The sequence below is a fragment of the Chiloscyllium plagiosum genome, unplaced genomic scaffold (assembly GCF_037043375.1).
Source record: "Chiloscyllium plagiosum isolate Xiang-an unplaced genomic scaffold, Cpla_swu_hap1 HiC_scaffold_2, whole genome shotgun sequence".
In the NCBI taxonomy this organism is placed as follows: domain Eukaryota; kingdom Metazoa; phylum Chordata; class Chondrichthyes; order Orectolobiformes; family Hemiscylliidae; genus Chiloscyllium; species Chiloscyllium plagiosum.
This window is the reverse complement of record NW_028270140.1, coordinates 116,310,048-116,336,579: the sequence shown is the minus strand read 5'-3', so window position 1 is coordinate 116,336,579 and position 26,532 is coordinate 116,310,048. Positions and strand designations below refer to the sequence as shown.

Here is a 26,532-nt window from a genome sequence, read left to right as displayed (position 1 = left end):
ACTCCACAAATTAATTTTGGAAAACTTACTGTATTGTACAGTTGTTACAAATGTATCCAATATTTTAGCACACTTCATGCCAAAAATATGGTCATATTTCTTTCAGTATATGATTAAGACAAGGGGTACATGTGGCACAGTGGTAATGTCCCAACCTCTTAGCTAGAAGATCCAAGTTAAAGTCCTACCTGCCCCAGATATGCCACAATGTGTCTGACCAGGTTGATTCACAATACTCTATGAGATAAAGGGGTGATCTGAGTGAATTGTTAGAATAGCAGCTGTTCCTCTGGTGAAAGAGTTTAATCCGTGGGAACAGCTAGGCTATTGAACAGGTGCTGCCAGTAAACAATTCTTCACATAAAAGGTATTGGAAAATTGGAATTCTATCTCCTAGAAAATTGTTGAATCGAGGTTGAAACTGAGATTGATAGATTTTTGTTATGGAATGACTGAGTAGATGGGGTTAAAACATTTGTGAACCAAACTTTTAGTGATTGACTTAACAGGTCTGAGGGGTTGAATCACAAATAGCTGTTCTAATGATGTTTAAAATATTGCCTTCCTAACCACTTCCAGAAGACATTTATTAAATGTGAATTTCGTGAACCAAGGACAAAACCAAAATTGCGCCTCAGTGATTACTAAACTTTGAAACAAGATGCAGTAATCACCTTCACAATCAGAAATTATGATCAAATGAAACTAATTAGATTAGATTCGATTCCCTACAGTGTGGAAACAGGCCCTTCGGCCTAACCAGTCCACACCGACCCTCCGAAGAGTAACCCACCCAGACACGATGGGGCAATTTAGCATGGCCAATCCACCTGACCTGCACATCTTTGGACTGTGGGAGGAAACCAGAGCACCCGGAGGAAACCCACGCAGACACAGGGAGAACGTGCAAACTCCACACAGACAGTCACCCGAGGCTGGAATCGAACCTGGGACCCTAGTGCTGTAATTATGTCAACAAATTTCCAAAGCTCAGAATTGGTATTTATTTATTTTCCAGAGCAATGTTAAGTATGACATGAAGGTAAACACCAACAAGTTCCATTGCTCGTAAATATAGTAGCTTTTGTCTTTTGTTTTTACATTGGTAGCACTCACAGTAAGAGCCATTACAAACACAATATTGATCCCAGATCAAGCCAGAGAATTTGTAATGAATCTTGGGAGCTTACCTTCATATTACTCCCCAAACATTTAACTGTTTATCAATTTTTTTATATGTACCAGTGGTGGGCCTCCTAAGAAAATTGTCCCCTGATTCTTCACAATGATACTTTCATCAGCCATGGCAGGAACATATGCTCCTCCTGCTGTACATGAACCCATGACCACAGCTATCTGGAATCAAAGGAGGCAATCACAGAATTAATGATTTATACAGGACAACAGTTTATTACAAGAAAACAAATATGAATACACTAATTTTCATTCACACCACAATAATTACCACCACTTTTTCAATCTCTCTTGGTCCTTTCCCTGAACTTTATAACTATAGTATTTTTAGTTACATTGTTCTATTTTTGCGTCCCCTCATTCAAAACACCAACTCTAACATGCTAAGTGCAAGAACATAACTTCAAGTGACAGATAATTCTACAAATGAAGTTCACAACCTTCTGATAGGGAAATAAACACTGTTTCTACCCACAACTTTCACACTCCAGTCTTACACTGAAGAAGATTCTCGATAAACAGATTCTAACTTCTAAAATTTTACTAAAAGGTTAGCTATACTTTAAAATGATTGTCTACGTTCATGTTTTAATTCTGATAAGCACCACAGAAAATACAGAAGTGATCTCAGGAGAACTGCTCATTTTAAATAAGGATCCAACCGGTATACTCAGATGGAGGTCCACTCTCTTATTTCAAAATTGTATGATTTGTGTAAATGTATATCTATAAATAAGATACAACAACTGAAGTGACTGTAACAAGATCAGCCAAGTGGCCTGAATATGAGTTTTCCGAATGGAATTGTTAATCTGGCCCAATCAGGGAGCCCTGACTGACAGAGATAAACAGGAGGTTCAGAGTCTCCTCAGTTTAGGGGACTGACTCTGTGCTGGTTGGTGTTACAGTCAGTATGTTACTGTTAGTTTCTGCTTCTCTTTTTTTGGAGGGGGAAACCTGATTCCTGAACTGGCTGAATTATTTAGCCAGTTTGTTAACTGGCATTCCTTTTAGTGAGGACTGATTGTTAAACTCCTGATGCACATAATGTGTTTCAGGTGTAGCTCAGTTCTCATTAGGGCATTGTTGTTTCACTGGCTGGTCACAGCCTGTGTGTTACTCTTTTCTCTTTCTGTGAAAAGGACAATGTTAATTTTGTGGTAGGGCATAGCCTTTGGACTGTAGTTTTCTTTGTTTTTTTGTATGTGTCTTCACTTTTTATTGGTGTTTTGATTGAGCCCTGTGGAAGACATACATTTTACCAGAGGAGCTGTTCCTGTGGGGAGGCCTAGCCCTGGGACTGGGCCTCTGAAGATTGAACACCTGTGTGTGTGCTGGGAGGTGAGCAGCTGCTGTATCCTGGAGTTTGGAAGAAGACATTTCCTTTGGGAGTGGACCAACCCCTGTAAGTTAACTGCACCTATACTATGTACTGTGTTCCTGTGAGTGGGCCTGGCTCTCCAAGGCTGGACCAGGACTCAATCGAGACTGAACACCTGTGTGCTGTGGGGTGTGCATTTGCTGCCTCCAGGAGTGGACGCTGCCCTTGGTTGCGGACTGTTTCTAGCAACGGACTCTAATTCTGACATTACACATTGTATACTGGAGTGGACTCCTCCTGGAAATGGATTCCATATCTTGAAGACTGTATAGATTTGGACTGTGTACCAGAAAGGACTTTTTTTTTGGTAACTAACTGTATTGTGGTGTTTCCTGGGTCTATCAACCGCACCTGGGTCTTGCAGGCCTTGCTGTGAGCTGGGAGGCTCATGGGTCGTCCTGAAAGCTGTCACCCCGAGAGCCGGAGGATGGGTAGGCCATCCTGTGAACCTGAAGGTTGGTAGGCTGTCCCGAAAGCCGGAGGGTGGGTAGGCCACTCTGATGCCAGTCGCCCCGAGAGCCAGATGGTGGGTAGGCCGTTCTGAGCGCTGTCGTCCCAATAAGGGGTAATCGGGACGGGCTGTCCTAGAGGTGGTCGAAAGGTGTCAGAGCAGTCGAGTGCCAGAAGGCGCGTAGGGGCGGGCTGAGATCTGGAAGTCTTGTGGGCTACCCTACACGCTGTCGTCCCAGGGAAGGGGTGGGCTGTCCTAGAGGTGGCCAAAAGGTGTGCCAGGATAGCCCACTAGTCGGAGGTGTAACAGGGTGGGTGAGAGCCCAATGGTATGTAGGGGCAGACCGAGAGCCAGAAGGTGGGTAGCCGTCCTCAGCGCTATCACCCCGGCCAGGTACCGGGGGTGGGCTGCCCCAGAAGTGGTCGAAAGGTGCTGAGGGTGGTTAGTGAAGCCGGAAAGTGGGTAGGCCGTCCTGACTGCTGACACCCCGGGCAGGTACCAGGGTGGGCTGTCCTAGAGGTGGTCGAAAGGTGTGTCAGGGTGGACCGAGAACTGGAAGGGGCATGGGGTGGACCGAGAACCAGAAGGTGGGTAGGGTCAGGCTGCCTTAGAATGGTCGGAAGGTGGGAGGGGCGGGGGCTTGTTGGGTCTGTATTGTCTGCACTTTTGTATGTAACAGTATTGTCTAATGTACAAATGTCATTGTTGATGTCTCTTTATATTTTTATATGTGAAACTGGGATCTGAGGTTTGTCCTCATGTCCCTGTAAACCGTTTGAACGGTAGGGTTTGGGGCCTGGCTTTGCTGCTCCTCTCCCTTGTAAAATTGCTGTCTCTTGTATGCAGCTGTAAATATAACTGTTTGTTGTAAACTGTTTTTGTAATTTGTTTAATAAAATTAAAAAAAACAGGAGTGTTAAAGGTTCTGCTCACTCTGAGAGCTGGCTCTGAGGGAGCTGAGTCCGTGTGAAGGATTCTCTACTTGTAAATAAAGGGTAACTTGATAATGGGATATCAGCCTTTGTGAAGTTATTTCAACAACAGCATATACATTTTAAATTATTCATTTACCTGTGCAATTCCCATTGCAGACATGTTGGCCTGATTATAAAAGATGCGCCCAAAATGATCGCGATCTGGAAAAACATCTGCTTGTCGAGGTAAGTTTGCACCACCAGAATCCACTGAAATGAAGCCATGAGAAACAAACAGATACGCATTTGTATATCACCTTTCATGATCCGAGGACATCCCAAGTGTTTTGTGTATGAAAGCAAAATACTGGTGAAACTTTGAAATGAAAACGAAATCTCCTCAGTGTTTAGCAGGTATAGGCATTTCTCTGGAGAGAATTGACAAAAGGACATTTACCTAAAACATTAGTTCAGTTTCTCTCTCCTCAAATGTTGCTTAACCTGCTCAGTATTTCCAGCATTTTCTGTTTTTATTTCAAAGTATAGTCACTTTTGGTAAAGTGGGAAATGCAGCAAGCAATTTGTGCAAAGCATGCTTCTATAAACAGTTTATCTTCTTACTTTCTTGGTAATCCCTCAGGATCAAGGATGATCTGTTTCAACTGTGCTCTGAGATTCTGCTGATAAATGCAATGCAAAACCTTCACACTCTGCCACATGTGAGTCGGGTGGTGCCAGAAGGGTTAGGCACATAAGATGCTTGAAGGTTTATGCAACCTCTTAATGGCTGTGTGTGTTCCTGATTGAGTTTCTTGGAGTTTTGGTGCCTTCTCAAATAGACCTTCTCCATTTGGTCAATCACATATCAGGGATTCCCATGAGTTGACAAAAATGCATAACTTCCTCAGGAATGTGGTGAAGGCATCCCAAAAGCATTTCTGCTGTCCTCCTGGATGTATCCTGCTCTGACCAAGCTTTGATGAAAACGGTTATATCAAATACAAGAATTGGGAGCATAAGTAGGCCACTCAGCCTATCACACTTGCTCAGTTGTTTGATAAAATTATGGCTGTTTTAATTATGGTCTCAATCTTGTTTTCCTGTCTATCCCATATGCCCTTTGACTCCCCTATCCATCAAGAATCTATACAAGACAGCCTTAAAAATATTCAATAATCTAGACTTTATTGATCTCTGGAAAAGACTTCCAAAGACCACTGACCCTCTGAGGGGGAAAAAAAAAATCGATCATCTCCATCTTAAATGGAAGACTTCTTATTTACAAACTGTGTTCTTTATTTCTAGACTCCAGCACAACAGAAAACATCCCATTATTGTCAAGCCCCCTTAGAATCACTGAACTTGAAAGTGTATAGACCAAATCAACCTTAACTCAAAAGATAATCCCTCCATTCCAGAAGTCGACAGAGCGAACCTTCTCTGAATTGCTTTAAATGCAAGTATATCTCGCAAGTATAGCCACTGTGCTAGTCATCCAGAACCCCAAGTTCAGGTTCTGGACTAATGGGTTTCAATGCCACCGTAGTAGATGGTAAAATAATCTGGAGTGTTAAAAGAAGCTAGCCTAATAGTAACTATGTAACCATTGTCGATTGTCGTAAAAACTTATCTGGACAGCAAAAATGCTTTTGGGATGCCTTTACCACAGTCCTGAGGAAGTTATGCATTTTTGTCTACTCATTCGAGCCCCTGATATGTGGTTAACCAAGTGGAGAAGGTTTATTTGAGAAACCACCAAAACTTCAAGAAACTTAATCAGGAACACACACAACCATAAAAGGTTGCACAAACCTTCAAGCATCTTATGTGCTAGCACCACCTGATATATCTAATTTACCTTTCGGTGGGGTCAAACTCCCTCTTTTGGTAGGTGTTGGTATCTGCAAGTAGTTGTTGCACTTTTTGGATGTAGTCTGCTTTGTCTAGGATGGCCGTCATTCTGCCTTTGTATGCTGGTAGTATGTTCTTATCGTTTCTTAGTGATTTTAATGCTTCCCTTTCCTTGGTGTTGAGGTTATGTGTTTGTCTTTTCCTTGTTATCAGAGGTACAATACTTTGTCTCACTGTTTGTCGTGTCTCTTCTGTCAGTCCATTGTTCCTGAGTGTGCATTCTAGTGCTGCTAGGAAGTCTGCTGTCTTGGCGTCCCTGTGGTTGTAGTTGAGTCCCTTGGCCAGTATTGTTCTTTCCCACCCCACAGCTCACCAATAGGATAAACAACACACTGAGGAACCTACAAAAAAATGGACAGATAACCAGGTTTGACCTACAAAGAATGAAACCTGAAAGCAACACCCCCAGATTCGATGGACGACCTAAAGTGCACAAACCAGACGTCCCACTCAAACCCATAGTATCACTACCAGGGATACCATCACACAAACTGGCTAAAGAACTATAGCAGAAACTGAAACACCTGATCAGCGGATCCAGACACTCTATACAGTCAACACAGGAATTCTTGGACATCATCAGAAATATACACATAGACAAGGAAGAAACCATGGTCTCATTCGATGTAACGGCACTATTCACCTCTATCAATAAAACCCTAGCCAGAGGAACAGTAGCCAACCTGCTGGACATACAGAACAGACAACAGGACGTTGAACCTATCAACAAAGACGGCATACTCAAACTACTGGACCTGTGCCTCACAACACACTTCACATTCAACAACCAAATATATGAACAAATCAACGGCACACCCATGGGCTCACCCATCTCTGGACTCATAGCAGAAGCGGTAACGCAAAGATTAGAACAAACAGTCTTACCGCAAATTCAACCCAAACTCTGGGTCAAATATGTGGATGACACCTTTGTAATCATTAAAAACACAGAAATAGAGAACACACACCGGATCATCAACGCCACACTCACAGGAATCCGATTCACTAGAGAGGAAGAAAAGGACAACCAACTCCCATTCCTAGACGTGATGGTACAGAAAACACCTAACGGAGAATTCACCACAAAGGTATACAGGAAAGCCACACACACAGACCAAGTCCTGAACTACGAAAGCAACCACCCCAACACACACAAATGTTGCATCAAGACACTATTCAAAAGGGCCACAACACACTGCAGTACACCAGAACTACAAAAAGAGGAAGTAAAACACCTATACAATGTATTCGCCAAAAACGGATACCCACGCAATTTCATCAACAGATGCCTAAGGGAAAGACAACAGAACGAGGACATGCCACAACCCGAAGGACTAGCCACACTACCATACATCAAGAGCATTTCCGAACCGACAGCCAGACTACTGCGACCACTAGGACTCATAACAGCACACAAACCAACAGCCACTCTCAGACAACAACTCACCAGAACAAAGGACCCGATACCCAGCATGAGCAAAACCAATGTAGTGTACAAAGTCCCATGCAAGGACTGCACAAAGCACTACATAGGACAAACAGAAAGACAGCTAACGATCCGCATCCATGAACACCAACTAGCCACGAAACGACACGACCAGCTATCCTTAGTAGCCACACACGCAGATGACAAGCAACATGAATTCAACTGGGACAACACTACTATTATAGGACAAGCCAAACAGAGAACAGCCAGGGAATTCCTAGAGGCATGGCACTCATCCACAGATTCAATCAATAAGCACATCGACCTGGACCCAATATACCGACCACTGCAACGGACAGCTGGAACTGACAACCGGAAGCGGCAGATTCAAACCACTATAAATGCCGGAGGAAACATCACAGAAGCGCTTCACAGGAGGCTCCCAAGCACTGAGGATGTCACCTAGACAGGGGACGAAACGTCTGCAACACAAATTCCCAGCTCGGCGAACAGAACCACAACAACGAGGACCCAAGCTACAAATCTTCTCACAAACTTTGAAACATTAACTCATGTTTTCTCACCACAGATGCTGCCAGACCTGCTGAGTTTCTAAAACTTTCTAAACTATCATTAGCTTGTAGAAAAATATGAAAGTGCTCAAAATATAAATCAACTTTGTAAAATGTACTTCAAAGAATAGATAAATGTAGTGGAAATTAAAATTTCACCTAAATAAACACAGGGCAGGTGGTTTTGTCTCGCAATCTCCTGTGCTCTTACATGCTTCTTCACTGTGATTGGGTAGTAGGATCCCCCTTTTACAGTTGCGTCGTTAGCAACAATTAAGCATTCAACCCTGAAAGCAAAATATACAAATTTCAGAATTAACTGTGGAAACAGTACATAGATTAAACAACACAAAAAACAAGAAACAGGAGGAAAATATCAAGGAGGAGGAGAGAGCTCATGGTCTGAATTTGTTGAATATTGAGTTAAGAGAGGCTATAAAGTGCTTTAACGAAAAATGAAGTGATGATCCTCTTTTGGCACTGGGCTTCACTGAAACATTGCAACAGGCCCAGGTCAGCAATGTTAGAAATCACACAACACCAGGTTATAGTTCAACAGGTTTATTTGGAAGCACTAGCTTTCAGAGAGCTGCTCCTTCATCAGGTGATTGTGGAGAGTAAAATTGTAAGACACAGAATTTATAGCAAAAGTTTCCAGTGTGATGCAACTGAAATTATATATTGAAAAAGACCCAAATTGTTTGTTAAGTCTCTCATCTTTTAGAATGACCATGTTGGTATCAGTTCTTTCATATGTAAATCACAAAACATTTTTTAAAAGTTACATTCTCAAGTGCACTTTAACAATTGGTGTCATGTTGACCCAGATAAGGTATTGAAGGTGTTAACTCCTTGTGAGGCTGTTTATGCCACAATGGTCAGACTGATTCTAATCTAAAAAACGGATTTTCAGAATCTTACATGGATTCATGTAGTTTTTGAGCAAAGTAAAATATAATTCTGCAAGTACAAATTCACCACACAAACTTATATATTATGTATGTGTACATGTGGGCTATGAGTATCTGTGAGAGGTGTGTGTATGTGTGTAAGTGTAAAGGGGTTTAGGTCTGTGAGAGGATGTATGAGGGAGTGGTGTGAGTGTGAGTGTGTGTGTGTTTGAGCGTCCGTCCATCGTCCATGTGTGTGTATAATGCAATGGGGTCACTTGTCGTGTGACATGAACTCAAGGTCCCGGTTGAGGCCATCTCGACTGTTGGACGATAACCTGGTGTTGTGTGATTTCTAACTTTGTACACCCCAGTCCAACAGCGGCGTCTCCAAATCAGGTCAGCAATATGGACATTAGAGCAGGATGGTGTCTTGAAATCAACGAGGTAAAAACAATGCAGATGCTGGAAACCAGATTCTGGATTAGTGGTGCTGGAAGAGCACAGCAGTTCAGGCAACATCCAAAGAGCTTCGAAATCGACGTTTCGGGCAAAAGCCCTTCATCACGAATAAAGGCAGTGAACCTGGAGCGTGGAGAGATAAGTGAGAGAAGGGTAGGGGTGGGGAGAAAGTAGCATAGAGTACAATGGGTGAGTGGGGGAGGGGATGAAGGTGATAAGTCGGGAGGAGAAGGTGGAGTGGATAGGTGGAAAAGGAGATAGGCAGGTAGAACAAGTCCGGACAAGTCATGGGGACAGTGCTGACCTGGAAGTTTAGAATTAGGGTGAGGTGGGAGAAGGGGAAATGAGGAAACTGTTGAAGTCCACATTGATGCTCTGGGGTTGAAGTGTTCCGAGGCGGAAGATGAGGCGTTCTTCCTCCAGGCGTCTGGTGGTGAGGGAGCGGCGGTGAAGGAGGCCCAGGACCTCCATATCCTCGGCAGAGTGGGAGGGGGAGTTGAAATGTTGGGCCACGGGGCGGTGTGGTTGATTGGTGCGAGTGTCCCGGAGATGTTCCCTAAAGCGCTCTGCTAGGAGGTGCCCAGTCTCCCCAATGTAGAGGAGACCGCATCGGGAGCAACGGATACAATAAATGATATTAGTGGATGTGCAAGTAAAACATTTGATGGATGTGGAAGGCTCCTTTAGGGTCTTGGATGGAGGTAAGGGAGGAGGTGTGGGCGCAGGTTTTACAGTTCCTGCGGTGGCAGGAGAAAGTGCCAGGATGGGAGGGTGGGTTGTAGGGGGGTGTGGACCTGGCCAGGTAGTCACGGAGGGAATGGTCTTTGCGGAAGGCGGAAAGGGGTTGGGAGGGAAATATATCCCTGGTGGTGGGGTCTGTTTGGAGGTGGCGGAAGATTTGGTTTCTGCGAAGGTTGGTAGGGTGGAAGGTGAGCACCAGGGGCGTTCTGTCCTTGTTACGGTTGGAGGGGTGGGGTCTGAGGGCGGAGGTGCGGGATGTAGACGAGATGCGTTGGAGGGCATCTTTAACCACATGGGAAGGGAAATTGCGGTCTCTAAAGAAGGAGGCCATCTGGTGTGTTCTGTGGTGGAACTGGTCCTCCTGCGAGCAGATCCGGCAGAGGCGGAGGAATTGGGAATACGGGATGGCATTTTTGCAAGAGGTAGGGTGGGAAGAGGTGTAATCCAGGTAGCTGTGGGAGTCGGTGGGTTTGTAAAAAATGTCAGTGTCAAGTCGGTCGTCATTAATGGAGATGGAGAGGTCCAGGAAGGGGAGGGAGGTGTCAGAGATGGTCCAGGTAAATTTAAGGTCAGGGTGGAATGTGTTGGTGAAGTTGATGAATTGCTCAACCTCCTCACGGGTGCACGAGGTGGCGCCAATGCAGTCACCAATGTAGCGGAGGAAGAGGTGGGGATTGGTGCCGGTGTAATTATGGAAGATCAACTGCTCTACGTAGCCAACAAAGAGACAGGCATAGCTGGGGCCCATACGTGTGCCCATGGCTACCCTTTTGGTCTGGAGGAAGTGGGAGGATTCAAAGGAGAAATTGTTAAGGGCGAGGACCAGTTCGGCCAAACGAATGAGAGTGTCAGTGGAAGGGTACTGTTGGGGACGTCTGGAGAGGAAAAAACGGAGGGCTTGGAGGCCCTGGTCATGGCAGATGGAGGTGTAGAGGCATTGGATATCCATGGTGAAGATAAGGCGTTGGGGGCTGGGGAAACGGAAGTCTTGGAGGAGGTGGAGGGCGTGGGTGGTGTCTTGAACGTGTGTGGGGAGTTCCCTCACTAGGGGGGGATAGAACAGTGTCGAGGTAGGTAGAGATGAGTTCAGTGGGGCAGGAGCATGCTGAGACAATGGGTCGGCCAGGGTGGTCAGGCTTGTGGATCTTGGGAAGGAGGTAGAACTGGGCAGTCTTGAAATGGCAAGGTTGGGTTTATGCTTGCAGACTGAGTGCAGGTGCTCAGCAAAGTGGTCACCCAAAGTAAAGGAGACCACATTGTAAACGGAGTACACTGCAGACTAAATTAAAAGAAATATATAGCTGTATGAAAATGGTGGAGAATAACCGTAGAGGTTTATGGAGTAGAAACTGAGGACAAAGGGAATCCTACCGTGGTTCTGGAAAGGAGATGAGGGTGGAAATGTGGAAAATATCCAAGGGTAAAGAAAGACATGGCAGAAGCGCTGTTGTAGAAAGTGACATCATCAGAATAGATGTGGGGGGTGGAGATGGAGAAACTGGGAGAAGGGAATTGACTCCTTACAGGGAGCAGGTTATGTGAAGTGTGGTCAAGATAATTGTAGAGTCAGTTTTTTTGTAATGAATATCAGTACACAACAAACCTCAGAATTGGAGATGGAGAAGTTAAAGACAAATAAACCAAGTGGAAGTAAACCAAACAGACACAAAGATGAAATACAAAATCTATCAGGTGTTGCAAAATTTAAACCTGTAGAAAGAAAATACTGAAAATACTCAAAAGGTCAGTTTGTATCTAAAGAAAGAACAGACATGTTAACATTTCATCAGAAAAAAATCAATAATTTAAATTACAAAGGAAAATCTCCTTTCAGAACTAAACAAAAAGGAACAATACTATTCTGTACAAATGATAAAACACATTTAACAACTAATACTAAAACTAGAATGATATAATCTAAGTTCTGGTCATAATTGGCATTCAAAGCTGTCAGAGGAAATGTTGAACAGGTGTTTGAAAGGACAAAAAAAGACTAAGCAGCAGAGACACACTTCAATTTTAAGCATTTAAAAGCCATCAGCATTAAATGTTATAGTAGAGCATTGTCTTTTCCGATAAGAATAACCATTGTGCCAAGTGGATTTTTAGTTCTGACTGATTCAAGTGTACTTCTTAGATAGCATCCTCCATTTCTCATGATCTTCACCAGCTAGAAAAACGAGAATAGCAGATACATTGGAACTGCACCAAATGCAGGTTCTCCTTCAATTTACAAAGATGATGATTTTGAACGATATCTATGTTTCTTCACTGTTGCTAAGGCCTGGAACTCCCTAACAGCATCTAAAGAACTGCAACACTTCAAAAAAAGCAGCTTACCACCATGTTCTCAAGGGCAATGAGTGCTGGCTCAGCCACCCACATTCCACAAATAAATTTAATAACAAGATTTGCAAATTTGTGCACATCCACCGACAAGAGATGATGTTATGGAGTTTAAATTTGCTATACATGGTGCATTTATTCTTCGCATAATTTAAAATGTCTGAGAGAAAATTGCCATTGCATCTGATCACAGATTGATGAGCACTATGGTGAAATGTGCAGCTCAAACTCCAGTTGAGATGACGTATGACAACAGGATTTACTCATAAGAGATTTAAATAAGAAAGAGAAAAAGTTAAACATATAGTATTTCATAATTGAAGTCAAATGTCCAAATATTTTGAAATGTCTTGTTAAATCGGATAGATTCTGTGGAGGTCTGCCTTTGCGCTGTGCTGCCCTTGTAGCTTTTAGTTCATATCCAACATGGAATTATACAGATTCAGCGAAGCAGCTTGAAAACATAAATAATCAAATCACTAAAAGTGTAAATGATGTGAAGACTGGCAAAAGATAAAAGTGTCAAGTGGAAACTTATAGACTCAACCAAGTATATGCTGAAAATCATGGAACACTATGAACATCAAAGACTACCTAACATTGGAGGTGGAGTCAGAGAGAGAGTCACACATCACAGAAACAGGCCCTTTGGCCTAACTCATCCAGATGGAGCAGGTTTCCTAAACTGAATTGATTCCATTTGCCTGCATGTGGCCAATATCCCTCTAAATCTTTCCTATCCATATACCTGACCAAATATCTTTCAAATGTTGTTACTGTACCCGTCTCTACCATTTTCTCTGGCATCTCATTTCATATACACACCATCCTCTATTCTAAGACGTTGCCCTTCTGGTCCCTTTAACCTGTCTCCCCTCTCAGGTTAAACAAATGCCCTCTGGTTTTGGACTTCCCTACTCTGGGAAAAAGATCTTGGCTATTCACTTAATCTATGCCCCTCATGATTTTATAAACCTCTATAAGGTAACCCTTAGCCTCCTATGCTCCAAGGGAAAAAAACACCAGTCTATCCAGCCTCTCCTCATAACTCAAACCTTCCAATCTCAGTCATATTCTTGTAAATCTTTTTTGCACCCTTTCCCATTTAATAACATCCTTCCTATAGCAGGGCAACCAAAGTTGTACGCAGAACTCCAAATGTGGCCTTACCAATGTCTTGTATAGCTCTAAGATGACATCCCAACTCCTGTACTCAATGCTCTGAGCGATTAAGGCAAGCACACCAAATGCCTTCTTCACTATCCTGTCTACATTGCCACTTTCAAAGAACTATGTACTTGCACCCAGGTCTCTCTGTTTGACAACACTCCCCAGGGCCTGACCATTAACTGTGCAAGTCCTGCCCTGATTCGTCTTACCAAAATGTAAAACCTCACATTTATCAGAATTAAACTCCATCTGCCATGCCTCAGTCAACTAGGTCCAGTTGTTCAGGATCCCACTGTACTCTTAGATAAACTCCTTCACTATTCACTACATCACCAATTTGTTGGCATCCACAAACTTACAAACTATGCCTCACATATTCTCATCCAAATTATTTATATAAATAACGAACAAGAGTGGACCCAACATCGGCGCACTACTGGTCACTGGTATGCAGTCTGAATAGCAACCCTCTACCTCGTACCATCAAGCCAATTTTGTATCCAATTGGCCAGCATTCCCTGGTTTCCATGTGATCTAACCGTACTAATCAGTCAACCATGTGGAACTTTGTCGAAGGCCTTGCTCAAGTTCATACAGACAATATCTATCATCTGCCTTCACCTATCTTCTAGGTCAAGATGATCCAAGATGGTGGCAGAAAAGCAGGATTGTGTGCAGGCTCCAGCCTAGGGCTTATCTGCTCTCACTTATCTTCCTTCTTTTTATTTCTGTTCCTTTTACTTGAATTTTTTTCTTTGAAGCCTTTTGCAGCGGATTAGTCGGCAAACTCAGCTTGGCAACTAGAGCAGAATTCCTGTGTGAGGAATGGAGGCACCTCCCAGCAATCAGAAGCGGCGACAAACACAAGCCCCCCTTTGACCATTGGAGGTGGTAGTGCCAGTGACAGCATTGACACCCTCCTGGCAGCAGCAGCAGCAGTAAAGGTTCTCTAGCAATCAGAGGCAGTGGCAGCAGTGGACTTTTCAAGATGGCAGCACCAGCAAGGTGATATCTTGGAGGAAGATGCCTGGAGTGGGACATTTGGCAAGTTGGCAGAATGGCAGCCTGGTCTAGCAGTGGAGCCAGGAACTTCAGCAAGGTGAGTGTGAGTTCAGCATAGGAGCTGGCATCAGCCAAGTGGGCCCAGCAGCAGAGGTGGTGCCTAAAGAGTGACAACTCCTACCTCGCTGGGTCCAGCGCAGGCAGCAGCAAGACATTGTCGGAGGGGTGACGGCACAGTTTTCTTTCGTGAACAGGCTCAGGACTCTCTGAAAGTTACATCTTTTATCCTTTTATTCTTAAACTATTTAGAATGGCAATTAACTTTGTCGACTGTTGAAGCTTAGCACTGCATTTTACTGTGTTATTCACTGCAAATTGCAAGTGACAATAAGTAAGTCATTGTAAAAATTGGTCACCTCTTCAAAAACCTCAATCAAGTGTGTGAGGTATGATTTCCCATGCACAAAGCCATGCTGACTATTCTCTCAGAATCCCCTCCACCAACTACCCCACCACTGACATTAGGCTCACTGGTCTGTACATTCCTGGCTTTTCCTTGCAGCCTTTCTTAAATAATGGCACAACATTAGCTAGCCTCCAGTCCTCCAGCACCTCACCTGTGGCTGTCAATGATGCAAATACCTCAACTAGATACCCTGCAATTTCTTGCCTAGCTTCCCATAATGTAAAGACAAAATATTTTAACAGTCAAAATTGCAATGAAATTCTAAGCTTTCCTTGCCATTAGAGTCAACTGTCTCTATTTTGCAGCAGCAGTGGGAGTGGTGAGAGAGAGGACCAGGGGGCAGCTGGGAAGGTAAATTTCCCTCTAAAATGGACTTACCTCAAGAGTCAGCAGCCTCCATTTTGCAGCAGCAACAGGAGCAGTGAGAGCAAGGAGCTAAGTTGGAGTGCTCAAATTGCACACTGGGAAGGTGAGTGAACTGATATATTTGAGGAACGCCTGAACCCAAGACCTGTAGTGTCTCCTATCCGCACTCCTCCTCTCTAACCAAAAAAAGACTGGTGTGTTGATAAGGTAAGGCTTTTCTATTTCTTTTTTAATCATGTGATTGGTAAAAAAATTTCGTTTTTCATTTATCTATTATGAGATTATTTGAAAAACAGCATAGCAGAAAAGTATTAAAAATTAATTAACTCATAAATGTATACAAATTAATAAAGTAATTAAGGAGAGATGGCTGGGAAAGTGAGGTGCTGCAGTTATATGATGTGGGAGCTGGCTGTTCCATTATAAACTGCAGTGACCATATCTGCAGCAAGTGTTGGTTGCTGGCGGAATTCCGGCTCAGAGTTGATGACCTGGAATCTGAGCTTCAAACACTACAGCACATTCGGGAGGGGGAGGGTTACCTGGACGCTTTGTTTCAGGACGCATTCACACCTGGTAGATACAGTAATTCAAATTCAGTTACTGATCAGGGACAACAGGGTGTGATTGCAACTGAGGCAGACAAGGGGATCCTGAGTTCAGGAATGGAGGATCCTCAGTTCTTGACCTTATCCAACAGGTATGAGATGCTTGCACCCTGTGTAGATGAGGAAAAGGCTGTGGGGAGGATGAGCCAGCTGACCACTGTGTCATGGTGCAGAAGGCCATTCAAGAGGGGGGAGCAAAAACACAAATGGTAGTTATAGTGGATTCTATAATTAGGGGGATAGATAGTATCCTTTGCAAACCAGATCGGGAGTCCCGCATGGTGTGTTGCCTGCCCGGTGCCGGGGTACAGCATATCTCTGACAGGCTTGAAAGGATACTGGAGTGGGAGGGGGAGGTTCCAATTGTTGTGGTCCATATTGGGACAAATAACATAGGCAAGGCTAGGAAGGAAGAGCTGTTTGGGGATTATCAAGCATTAGGAACGAAATTAAGGAACAGGTCCTCAAGGGTCATAATCTCCGGATAACTGCCACGTGCAAATTTGCTTAATTTGAAAATTAGGGAAGTAAACACGTGGCCAAGGGAGTAATGTGGGAAAGAAGGGTCCCATTTCATGGGACATTGGCATCAGCTTTGGAACTGGGAAAATCTGTACTGATGGGACAGTCTCCACCTGAACTGATATGGATAAATAGGGTGGTCACTAGGACTTTAAACTACTGAGTCGGACGAATAGAAAGAGAAAATGACAGGAAGTAAATAAAAAGGTAAACAGCAGGTTAGCATATGTACAGGAGGGTTTAAGTACAAGGCTGACTACGAAGGAAGTAAAAAGGAAGGATAACTCAGGAGATATTATTAGAGATGTTGGAAATCATGAGGGTAAGAAAACTAGCACTTTACCTGAATGCTCGTATCATTCGTAACAAGGTCGATGAGTTAATGGCACAAATCATCACAAATGATTTGGTAGCCATTACAGAGACATGGTTACAGGATGGTCACAACTCGGAAATAAATATCCAAGGGTATTAGACTATTCGGAAGGACTGACAGGAAGGTAAGGGAGGTGGTGTAGCTCTGATATTCAAGGACAATGTCAGGGTAGTGCTAAGAGATGATGTATGTTCTATGGAAAAGAAGGTTGAATCCGTTTGGGTGTAAATTAGAAATTCTAAGGAGCAAAAGTCAATGATAGGTGTAGTCTATAGGCTACCAAATAATAACATCACATTGGGGTGGGCAAGAAACAAAGAAATAACTAATGCCTGTAAAAATGGAATGGCAACTATCATGGGGGATTTTAATCTAGATGTCGATTGATCGAACTAGCTCGTTCAGGATAGACTTCAGGAAGAATTTGTTGAGTGTACCCATGACAGCTTTCTTGAACAGTATGTAATGGAACCGACGAGGGAGCAAACTATCCTAGATCTGGTCTTGTGTAATGAGACAGGAATAATTAATAACCTCATAGTTAGGAAGGAATGATCACAGTATGGCTGAATTTAAAATACACATTGAGCATGTGAAGACAAAATCCAATACTAGGGTCCTGTGCTTAAACAAGGGAGACTAAAATAGAATGAAGGAGGACTTGACTAAAGTAGACTGGAAACAAAGATTTTATAGTGGTACAGTTGACACGCAGTGGAGGACTTTAAAAACAATTTTTCAAAGTGCTCAGCAAAAGTACATACCAGTGAAAAAGAAGGACTGTAAGAAAAGTGGTAATCTGCCATGCTTGTCCAAGGAAATAAGGGAGGCTGTCAAATTAAAAGAGAAGGCAGACAAAGTGGCCAAGAACAGCAGGAAACTAGAAGACTGGGAACACTTTAAAGATCAACAGAAAGCCACAAAAAGAGCTATAAAGAAAAAACAGATAAAACATGAGAAAAAACTAGGAGAGACTATAAAGACAGATAGCATAAGTTTCTATAAATATAGAAAACGAAAAAGTGGCTGAAGTAAATTGCTGGTCCTTTGGAAGATGAGAAGTGGCATTTAGTTATGGGATGTGATGAAATGGCTGAGGCTTTGAACAGGTATTTTGTGTCGGTCTTCACAGTGGAGGACACTAATAACATACCAGAAATTGACAAAGAGACGACTGTAGGTGAGGACCTGGAAACAATCACTATTACGGAAGAGATAGTGTCGGGCAAGCTAATAGAGCTAAGGATAGGCAAGTCTCCTGGCCCTCATGGAATGCATCCCAGGTTACTAAAATAGATGGCAGGAGAAACAGCAAGTGCTCTTGTGGTAATTTTCCAAAATTCGCTGGACCCTGTGGCAGTTCCAGCAAATTGGAAAACAGCAAATGTGATGTCACTGTTTAAAAAGGGAGGTAGGCAAAAGATAGGAAATTATAGATTGGTTAGCTTAAGCTCTGTAGTGAGGAAGATGCTTGAGGCTATTACCAAGGAAGAAATAGTAAGGCATCTAGATAGAAATTGTCCCATTGAGCAGACACAACATGGGTTCATGAAGGGCAGGTCATGCTTAATAAATCAAAAGCTTATCGAAAAGACAGGGAGGTGGGCAGAGGGAGTGGGATTGCCTTGTTAGTTAAGAATGAAATTAAATCTATGGCACTGAATGACATAGGGTCAGAGGATGTGGAGTCTGTGTTGGTGGAGTTGAGGAACCGTAAAGGCAAAAAACTATAATGGGAATTACGTATAGACCTCGCAGCAGTGGTCAGGACCAGGGACGCAAGATAGGGCATGTCAAAAAGACCAAGTCATGGTGATCATGGGGGACTTCAATATGCAGTGAATTATGTTGCCGATGGATCCAAAGAAAGGGAATTCATAGAATGTTTACAGGATGGCTTTACAACACCGGATGTAATGGTGTTACAGTTAAATAAAAGTAATTACAGGGACGTGAGAGAGGAACTGACGAAAATCGACTGGAAGCAGAGACTGGAGGGGAAAACAGTAAAACAACAATGGCAGGAGTTTCTGGGTTGAAACTTTATTGCTGGAACAGCACAGTAGGTCAGGCAGCATCCAGGGAACAGGAGATTCGACGTTTCGGGCACAGGCCCTTCTTCCTGAAGAAGGGCCTGTGCCCGAAACGTCGAATCTCCTGTTCCCTGGATGCTGCCTGACCTACTGTGCTGTTCCAGCAATAAAGTTTCAACTTTGATCTCCAGCATCTGCAGACTCACTTTCTCCCAGGAGTTTCTGGGTGTAACTGAGGACACAGTACAGAGGTTCATTCCAAAGAAAAGAAAGATTATCCGGGGGGGGGGGGGGGGGGGGGGGGGCTGCGGGGGAGGTGATTAGACAGTCATGGTTGACAAAGGAAGTCAGGAAACGTATCATAGAAAAAGAGAGAGCCTACAAAGTGGCCAACAGCACTGGGAAATCAGAAGACTGGGAAGACTACAAAAACCAACAAAGGATATCAAAGAGAGAAATAAGGAAGGGGAGGATCAAATATGAAGGTAAGCTAGCCAGTAATATTAGAAATGATAGTAAAAGTTTCTTTCAATACATCGGAAACAAACAAGAAGCAAAAGTAGAAATTGGGCCGCTCCAAATTGATGCAGGAAGGCTAGTGATGGGAGATAAGGAAATAGTTAAAGAACTTAATAAATACTTTGTGTCAGTCTTCACAGTGAAGACATGAGTAATATCCCAACAATTAAGGAGAATCATGGGGCAGAGTTGAGCATGGTAGCCATTACAAAAGAGAAAATGCTAGAAAAACTAAAAGGTCTAAAAATTGATAAATCTCCTGGCCCTGATGGGCTACATACTAGATTTCTGAGGGAGGTGGCTGAAGAAATAGCAGAGGCATTGGTTGTAACCTTTCAAAAATCACAGGAGTCAGGGAAAGTCACAGATGATTGGAAAATCACTGTTGTAACCCCCTTGTTCAAGAAAGGATCAAGACAAAGGATGGAAAATTATAGGCCGATTAGCCTAACCTTGGTTGTCGGTAAAATTCTAGAATCAATCATTAAGAATGAGATTTCTAAATTCTTGAAAGTGCAGGGTCGGATTAGAATAAGTCAGCATGGAGTATTAAGGGGTGGTAGTGCCTGACAAACCTGTTAGAATCTTTGAAGAGGTAACAAGTAGGTTAGACCAGGGAAACCCAGTGGATGTTATCTACCTTGATTTCCAAAAGGCCTTTAATAAGGTGCCTCACGGGAGGCTGCTGAGTAAAGTGAGGGCCCATGATGTTCAAGGTGAGATATTGGCATGGATTGAGGATTGGTTGTCTGAATAGCAGCTAGTGACAAGTGGTGTCCCACAGGGTTCAGTGTTGCAGCCGCAGCTGTTCACTTTACATGTTAATGATCTGGATGAGGGGACTGGGCACATTCTGGTGAAGTTCGTTGATGATACGAAGTTAGGCGGACAGGCGGTAGTTTTGAGGTGATGGGAAGGCTGCAAAACGATTCAGACAGTTTAGGAGTATGGTCCAGGAAATGGCTGATGAAATTCAACGTAAGCAAATGCGAGATCTTGCACTTTGGAAAAAATAATACAGGCATGGACTATTTTCTAAATGGTGAGAAAATTCAGAAAGCCAAAATACAAAGGGATCTGAGAGTGATAGTCCAGGATTCTCTAAAGGCTGACTTGCAGGTTGAGTCCGTGGTTAAGAAAGCAAATGTAATGTTGTTATTTATCTCAAGAGGGTTGGAATGTAAAAGCAGGGATGTGCTGCTGAGACTTTATAAAGCTAGTTAGGTTCCATTTAGAATACTGTGTCCAATTCTGGGCCCCACACCTCAGGAAGGAAATACTGGCACTGCAGTGTGTCCAGCAGAGATTTACACAGATGATCCCTGGAATGGTAGGCCTAACATAAGATGAATGGCTGAAGATCCTGGGATTGTATTCATTAGAGTTTAGATGGTTGAGTGGAGATCTAATAGAAACTTATAAGATAATGCATGGCTTAGAAAGGGTGGACGCTGGGAAGTTGTTTCCGTTAGGTCAGGATACTAGGACATAGAACATAGAACATTATAGAACATTACAGCACAGTACAGGCCCTTGGGCCCTCGATGTTGCGCCGACCTGTCATACCAATCTGAAGCCCATCTAAACTACACTATTCCATGTACATCCATATGCTTGTCCAATGATGACTTAAATGTACTTAAAGTTGGGGAATCTACTACCGTTGCAGGCAAAGCATTCCATACCCTTACTACTCTCTGAATAAAGAAACTACCTCTGACATTTGTCCTACATCTATCACCCCTCAATTTAAAGTTATGCCCCCTCGTGCTCACCATCGCCAGACATGGAAAAAGGCTCTCCCTGTCCACCCTATCAAACCCTCTGTTAATCGTATAGGTCTCTATTAAATCACCTCACAACCTTCTCTCTAATGAAAACAGCCTCAAGTCCCTCAGCCTTTCCTCATAAGACCTTCCCTCCATACCAGGCAACATCCTAGTAAATCTCCTCTGCACCCTTTGCAAAGCTTCCACATCCTTCTCATAATGCGGTGACCAGAACTGTACACAATATTCCAAGTGCGGCCGCACCAGAGTTTTGTGCAGCTGTAGCATTACCTCATGGTTCAGGAACTCGATCCCTCTATTAATAAAAGCTAAAACACTGTATGCCTTCTTAACAACAGTTAAGAAAGTTGTCAACCTGGGTGGCAACTTTCAAGGATCTATGTACCTGGGCACCGAGATCTCTCTGCTCATCTACACTACCAAGAATCTTACCATTAGCCCAGTACTTTGCATTCCGGTTACTCCTACCAAAGTGAATCACCTCACACTTGTCCGCATTAAACTCCATTTGCCACCTTTCAGCCCAGCTCTGCAGCTTATCTATGTCTCTCTATAACCTACAACATCCTTCGTCACTATCAACTCCACTGACCTTAGTGTCATTTGCAAATTTACTAAACCACCCTTCTACACCCTCATCCAGGTCGTTTACAAAAAAGACAAACAACAGTGGACCCAACACGAACCCTTGCGGTACACCACTGGTAACTGGACTCCAGGATGAACATTTCCCATCAACCACCACCCTCTGTCTTCTTTCAGCAAGCCAATTACTGATCAAAACTGGTATATCTCCCACAATCCCATTCTTCCACATTCTGTACAATTGCCTACTGTGGGGAACCTTATCGAATGCCTTGCTGAAATCCATATACACTACATCGACCGGTTTACTCTCATCTACCTGTTTGGTCACCTCCTCAAAGAACACATGGGCACAGCCTTAGAATTAGAGGGGGTCAATTTAGAATGGAAATGAGGAGACATTTCTTCAGCCAGAGAGTGGTGGGCCTCGAGAATTCATTGCCATGGATTGCAGTGGAGGCTGGGACATTAAATGTCTTCAAGGCAGAGATTGATAAATTCTTGATCTTGCAAGGAATTAAGAGCTATGGGGAGAGTGTGGGTAAGTGGCGTTGAAAGGCCCATCAGCCATGATTGAATGGCAGAGTGGACTCGATGGGCCAAATGGCCTTACTTCCACTCCTATGTATTATGGTCCAAATCTTTTGGAATTCTATGAAGATATTATGAGCACGGTGGATAATGGGGACCCAGTGGGTGTGGTATACCTGGATTTCCAAAAGATGCTGCACAAGAGGCTGCTGCATAAGATAAAGATGCATGACATTACAGGTAAAGTATTAGCATGGATAAAGGATTGGTTGACTAACAGGAAGCAAAGACTGGGGACAAATGAGTGCTATTCTGATTGGCAATCAGAAACCAGTGATGTGCCTCAGTGTTGAGGCTGCAATTATTCATGATCTATATAGATGACTTGAAGTTAGGGACTATATGTAGTGTGTCAAAGTTTGCAAGTGATACTAAGATAAGTGGCAGAGCTAACTGTGCAGAGGACTGTGAAATTTTGCAAAGGGATATAGATAGCTTAAGTGAGTGGCAGATGGTCTGGCAAAGGTCTGGCAGATGGAGCACAATATTAATAAATGTAAAGTCATCCATTTTGGTAGGAATTATTGTAAAGCGGACTATTATTTGAATGGTTAAAAGATTGCAGCATGCTGCTGTTCAGAAAGACCTATATGACTTTGTGCACGAATCATAGGCAGGTGCCACAGGTAATTTAGAAGGTAAATGAAATTTTATCTCTCATTGCTAAACAGATGGAGTTTAAAAGCAGGGAGGTTATGATGCAGCTGTATAGAGTGCTGGTGAGGCCGTACATGGAGTACTGCGTGCAGATTTGGTCTCCTTACTTGAGAAAGGATGTACTTGCACTTGAAGGGTTGTAGAGAAGGTTCACTAGGTTGATTCCAGAGTTGAGGGAGTTGGCTTAGGAAGACAGGGTAAAAACAAGGACTGCAAATGCTGGAAACCAGATTCTAGATCAGAGTGATGCTGGAAAAACACAGCAGTTCAGGCAGCATCCGAGGAACAGGAAAATCGACATTTCGGGCAAAAGCCCTTTATCAGGATGAAGGGCTTTTGCCCGAAACATCGATTTTCCAGCTCCTCGGATGCTGCCTGAACTGCTGTGCTTTTCCAGCACCACTCTGATCTAGAAGCTTATGAGGACAGACTGAGTAGACTGGGATTATATTCATTAGAATTTGGAAGAATGAGGGGGATCTTATAGAAACATGTAAAATGATGAAAGGAATAGATAAGATAGATATAGAAAGGAAGGTGAAACTAGGACAAGAGGGGACAGCCTCAAAATTAGGGGAAGCAGGTTTAGGACTGAATTGAGAAGGAACTTCTTCACCCAGATGGTCGTAAATCTTCAGAATTCCTTGCCCAGTAAAGTAGCTGATGCTACTTCAGGAAAGGTTTTTAAAGCCAAGATAGATTTTTTTGAACAATAGAGGAATGAAGGGTCAAAGGTGAAAGCGCGGGTAAGTGGAGCTGAGTCCACAAAAAGATCAGTCATGATCCTATTGAATTGCGGACAGGCTCGAAGGGCCAGATGGCCTACTCCAGCTCTTGGTTATTTTACTATGTCTTTATGTCATTACATCCACCAGACTAACACATACAAATACGGAACTGTACTGAAAATCTCTTGAAAAACACTGCTGCAAAGATATTCAGCATCTAAAGAAAGCAGCAGTCAGAAAATGAAAACTATTTCAAGTGAGAATATCATTCCAGGTACACAAAGATCAGTTCAAGGTACTTCGCACAGTGTGCCACATCCCATAACTGTTTCTCAGGTTCAGATTTGGGGGAGGTGGTTACCTAGTGGTATTCTCGCTTTAATCCAAAAATTCAGCTAATGTTCTGGGACATGGGTTTGAATCCCATGGCTGATGGTGGAATTTGAATTCAATTTTTAAAAATCTGGAATTAAGAAATTACTTATGACCATGAAACCATTGTCGATTTTTGGAAAGGCCCATCTGGTTCACTAATGTCCTTTGTGGAAGGTAAGGCAGGACAGACCCAGCAGAGGTGGTGGCACAGTGATATACAGTGAGGAGAGTTGCTTTAACATTGATTCCAGACCCCATGAGGTCTCATGGCTTCAGGTTAAACATGGGTATGGAAACCTCCTGCTGATTACCATGTACCGTCCTCTCTAGTTTAATGAATCAGTATTCCTCTACGTTGAATAACACTTGGAGGAAGACTGAGGATGGCAAGGGCACAGAATGTACTCTTGGTGGGGGATTTTAATATCTGTCACCAAAGATGACTCAACAGCAGCACTGCTGATCAAACTGGTTGGGTCCTGAAGGACATAGCTGCTAGATTGGGTCTGCAGCAGGTGATGAGGGAACCTGCAAGAGGGAAAACATACCTTACCTCATCCTTATCAATTTGCTGGCTGCAAATGCATCTGTCCATGATAGTATTGGTAGGAGCAAACACCACATAGTCCTTGTGGAGACAAAGTCCGGCCTTCACATTGAGAATAACCTCCACTGTGCTGTGTGGCACTACCACTGGGCTAAATGGGACAGACTTCAAACAGATCTAGCAATTCAAGACTGGCCATTCATGAGGTGTTTAGGACTATCAACAGTAGCAGAATTGTACTCCAGCACAACCTGTTAACTTCACAGCCTGGCATATTCCCTACTCAACCATTACCATCAAGCCAGGGGATCAACCCTGAGTCAATGGAGAATAGAGCAGGGAATGTCAGGAGTAGTGCCAGACATACCTGAAGATGAGGTGGCAACCTGGTGAAGCTACAAAACAGGACTACTTGCAAGCTATACAGCATAAACAGCAAGTGACAGATGGAGCCAAGTGAGCTCAGACCAAAAGATCAGATCTATCTCTGCAGTCCTGCAACATCCAGTCATGAGTGATGTTGAACAATTAAGCAACTCACTGGAGTAAGAGACTCCACAAATACCCCCATGCTCAATGATGGAAGAGCCAATACATCAGTGCAAAAGATAAGGTTGAAGCATTTGCAACAATCTTCACCCAGAAGTGTCAAGCGGATGGTCCATCCCCACCTCCTCCAGTGTCCCCAGCATTACAGATATCAGTCTTCAGCCAATTCAATTCACTCCACATCAGTCAGGAAACGGGTGGAGACACTGAATAGTGCAAAGGCTACAGATCCTGACAATATTCTGGCATGCTGAAAATGTGTCGCTGGAAAAGCGCAGCAGGTCAGGCAGCATCCAAGGAGCAGGCGAATCGACGTTTCAGGCATGAGCCCTTCTTCAGGAATGCAATACATTCTGACAATACAAACGAAGACCTGTGCTCCAGAATTTGCCACTCACCTAGCCAAGCTCTTCGAGTACAATCACAATTCTGGCATCTACCTGGCCAATTACTTCATCAGAGCTGAAAATGTGTTGCTGGAAAAGCGCAGCAGGTCAGGCAGCATCCAAGGAGCAGGAGAATCGACGTTTCGGGCATGAGCCCTTCTTCAGGGCTCATCAGTCATCATCAGTAAAATGATGGAAAGTGTCATGGGTTCTACTACGGCCACTCAGCTCTGACCTCATTACAGCCTTGGTTCAAACATGGATGAAAGAGCTGAATTCCAGAGGTGAGGTGAGAGGGACAGCCTTTAACATCAAGAAGCCCGAACAAAACTGGACTCAATGGGTATCAGGGGCAAACTCTCTGCTGGATGAGGTCATACCTAGCACACAGGAAGATGGTTGAGGTTTTGGAGTCAGTCATCTCAGCTCCAGGACATCTCTGCAGAAGGTCCTCAGGGTAGTGCCCTTGGCCCAACCGTCGTCAGCTACTTCATCAATGGAGCTTCCCTTCATCACATGTTTTGAAGTGGGGATGTTTGCACAATTTCAGCACCATTTGAGACTTCTCAGATACTGAAATAGTCCATGTCCAAATGCAACAAGATCTGGACAACATTCAGGCTTGGGTTGATAAGTGGCAAGTTACATTCACACTGTACAAATGCTAGGCTATGATCATTACCAATAAAAGACAGAGCTGAAAATGTGTTGCTGGAACAGCGCAGCAGGTCAGGCAGTATCCAGGGAACAGGAGAATCGACGTTTCGGGCATAAGCCCTTCTTCAGGAATGAAGAAGGGCTTATGCCCGAAACGTCGATTCTCCTGTTCCCTAGATGCTGCCTGACCTGCTGCGCTGTTCCAGCAACACATTTTCAGCTCTGATCTCCAGCATCTGCAGACCTCACTTTCTCCACCAATAAAAGACAATCAAACCACTGCCCCTTGCCATTCAACAGTGCTACTATCACTGGAT

At 43.6% G+C, this 26,532-nt stretch overlaps 1 protein-coding gene across 1 annotated transcript in view; it reads right to left on the bottom strand.

The window, feature by feature from the left end:
- mccc2 (methylcrotonyl-CoA carboxylase subunit 2) overlaps nucleotides 1-26,532 on the bottom strand; it is a 135,743-nt gene that overhangs the window by 68,152 nt on the left and 41,059 nt on the right. Inside the window, exons 5-7 of the mRNA XM_043707857.2 lie at nucleotides 8,009-8,136; nucleotides 4,098-4,210; nucleotides 1,243-1,356 (exon numbers count right to left, since the gene is read on the bottom strand). Of these exons, the coding sequence (XP_043563792.2) occupies nucleotides 1,243-1,356; nucleotides 4,098-4,210; nucleotides 8,009-8,136 (355 nt within the window). The remainder of the gene's footprint in view (nucleotides 1-1,242; nucleotides 1,357-4,097; nucleotides 4,211-8,008; nucleotides 8,137-26,532) is intronic.